The 2,858-nt window shown below is 36.2% G+C and overlaps 1 protein-coding gene across 1 annotated transcript; it reads left to right on the forward strand.

The window, feature by feature from the left end:
* Positions 1-381: 381 nt before the first annotated feature.
* LOC108354575 (uncharacterized) lies at positions 382-782 on the forward strand (the record flags this gene model as incomplete). Its single annotated transcript, XM_017605753.1, has 2 exons — positions 382-555; positions 620-782. Coding segments are annotated over 2 exons (337 nt in total), but the record flags the coding sequence as incomplete, so codon positions are not given.
* Between the last annotated feature and the right edge of the window lie 2,076 nt (positions 783-2,858).

The following is a 2,858-nucleotide window of genomic DNA, read 5'->3' on the forward strand; positions in this document are numbered from 1 at the left end:
GGAATGTGAGGTTGATAGCACACCTTTTGCTATGTTATAATGGTTATTTGAAAACATTTTTTCAAAACTTACAAACGTAAAAACGAGATGGCGAAGGCAAAAAGATAAAAAAATTCCCGCAGCGAATTTTCAGAGCTACGTATATATTTATAGTGGCCCCTATTCTCGTTGGCGTTGTCGTTTTAAAACGAAATAAAAACGACAAGTTGGCATCACTGTTGGCGTTATCGAAGTTTATCGGAAATATATCGGTATTCTCCATTTTGAAACGATGATAGGAACGCCATAGAAACATTCGTCAACTGTCGTCCGCATTTTTTAGAACAAAAGCGAAAGGATTGCGATATTAATAAAGTTAAAATGAAAATTATTACCTTGCAGCAATTTGAGGTTTTAGTTTCCGAAATGGAAATGAACCCCGCATACGCCAAAGGTTTTAGGAAGGGCATAAAACCTCTAAACTTCGATAGCTATAACTATAGTTATTGGAACGTGGTTGCGGAAAAAGTAAATCCTTTTGGACCTCCAGTTCGTGATGGAGACGGTTGGCACAAAGTAAGTAAAATTATGTTAGCAGTAAATATTACTTAAAACTAACGATTATACAATTATACTAAAGGTATGGAAGGACTTGAAATTCAAGGTCAAGAAAAAACTGGTCAAAAACAAAACCGAAACGAGGGCAACAGGAGGAGGAGCCAATAGACAAATTCAACTGTCACCACTGGAAGAAGCGGTTGCAAATTGGTTGCAGTTTGAGCAGCAAATAAATCCAAAAGGGAGTGAGTTGGGTTTGATTGAAGATACCGAAATTGCTGAACCTTGATGAAACGACTGCGAGTTCTCAAATACAGGCAAATATAGAAAACGCTGAAGAATATGTGGTCGAAGACTATGTGGAAGATGAAACACCCACAGTTTCAACAAGAGTGCGATCCTCAAGAAGCACAAAACCCTCAGAAAAAGAAAGAATAGAGCTGTTGAGGAAGCAGACCGAAATACAGGAAGTGCAGTGCGACCATTTACAGTCCATTAAGGGATACATGAAAGATGTTTCCTGATACCAAAGAAAAAGGTATGAGATAGAAGAAGAACGCCTAAAAATTTACAAACGGAAGGCACGTAAAGAAGAAGAGCTTTTGGAGCTGGATCCTGCAGTAAAAAGAAAAAAGTTGGAGTTATTGGAGAAACAATTAAGTTCAAATATGTAATTTATTTCATTTGAATTTTTATTTATTTTTTATGAAGTGTTTTTTCTTTTTTTACTTTAAGTATGTATGTATATAGCATGAATTAAAAATAAAACTTATAAAGACAAATTGCTTTTAATCACATCTCTTATTCTGGAAGCCTCTGAGCTACCGCCTGCCTCAATTACATTAATAATGGCAGAATTTTCTGCTTCTTCGAAAGGCGTTTGTAGATCATCTTCAGGAAAGTATGTATTGAAGTGAAGACAAATATTGTGAAGAGCAGCACAAGCGTTTACGATTTTAGTAATTTTTTGGGGATCATAGTGTAACTCACGCGCTCCAAGGAGGCATCGAAATCGCGATTTGAGCACTCCAATCACTCGCTCAACAATATTTCTTGCTTTGGAATGAACGGAATTGTAGCGGCTTTCCGCACTGTGTTCAGCCGCTGATCTATAAGGTGTCATTAGAAATGGTTCTAATGGGTAACCAGCATCGCCTAAAACTTGTATGTAAAACTCATTTCAATATTATTTGTAATTCATACCATGAATCCACGAATTACGTTCACCAGCTTCATATTTTTCTTGTAAAAACCTTCTTACTCGGCTGATATTCCAAATTAAGGAATCGTGTCCAGAGCCTGGATATCTGGCGTCTACGTATCTGGTATTTTATGATCACAGATCTAATACAAAAAAGAATAAATAGTTAGTAATCACTTCCATAAATTACATTCATTCAAGTATTTACAATCATTGCATTTACGCTAAAGAAAACTTTTCTGTAATACAAAGGTTGAGAGCTTTTGCAAGGACCAATTATTTTAATATGCGTCCCGTCTACACAGCCAATGATTGCAGGAAAACCAGTTCGTTCAAAAAAACTTCGCTTGCACTCCATCGCCTCATCTTCCGATATTTGGAACTTGTTTACCGTGGGTTGGGCCAACGACAAATTAAAGTCATTTCCAACGCTAAGCTGATATGACCCTTGCGCGAAAAACCGCAAAGCAGTTGCCAGTTTTATTGTTGGCGTAATGGCAGACTTTCGCGTGTTGCGTTTTAGTTTCGGGCGGATTTGCTGTAGCGCGTATTGAAAAGCAGCTTTGTTTAGTCTAAATGTGTTCACAAATCTAAAAAATATGCACATATGCACATGTACGTAGATATATAAATAATTTACTTAAATACATTTTCTTACATTGTATCTGGAAGTGTAAGTACATTTATACTATGTCGTAACCTCCTGAGATGTTTATTTATATTGTTCACTTCATTGTCCTCACTTGAACTTGAAAAATAAAATTCCGTACTCGCCATTCTTTAATTTTTCGTTAATATAACAAAATTCAGTGTCAAAACTAGCAACGCAAAACACTGCAGCGCTGCCATACTTTATTAATTTTAATTTTTTGTTACCGGCAACTTTTCTCCGTCGTTTCAATATACTTCAAGAATGCGAATTTAGGAACGAAGCGACGATAAAAACGACAAGGACATAGAAACGATTATTATAACGACAACGCCAACGGGAATAGGGCCGAGTATTCATCACAAAATTGTACTAAAAAGTACTGCGTAGTAAACGAAATTGTATCAAAAAAGTACAATTGTACCAAAAATGCCAACACTGATGTAGCACAAAGCAGAACACAAATAATAT

The sequence above is a fragment of the Rhagoletis zephyria genome, unplaced genomic scaffold, assembly GCF_001687245.7.
Source record: "Rhagoletis zephyria isolate East Lansing unplaced genomic scaffold, Rhagoletis_zephyria_1.1 Rzeph_scaffold_37252, whole genome shotgun sequence".
Classification (NCBI taxonomy): Eukaryota; Metazoa; Arthropoda; class Insecta; order Diptera; family Tephritidae; genus Rhagoletis; species Rhagoletis zephyria.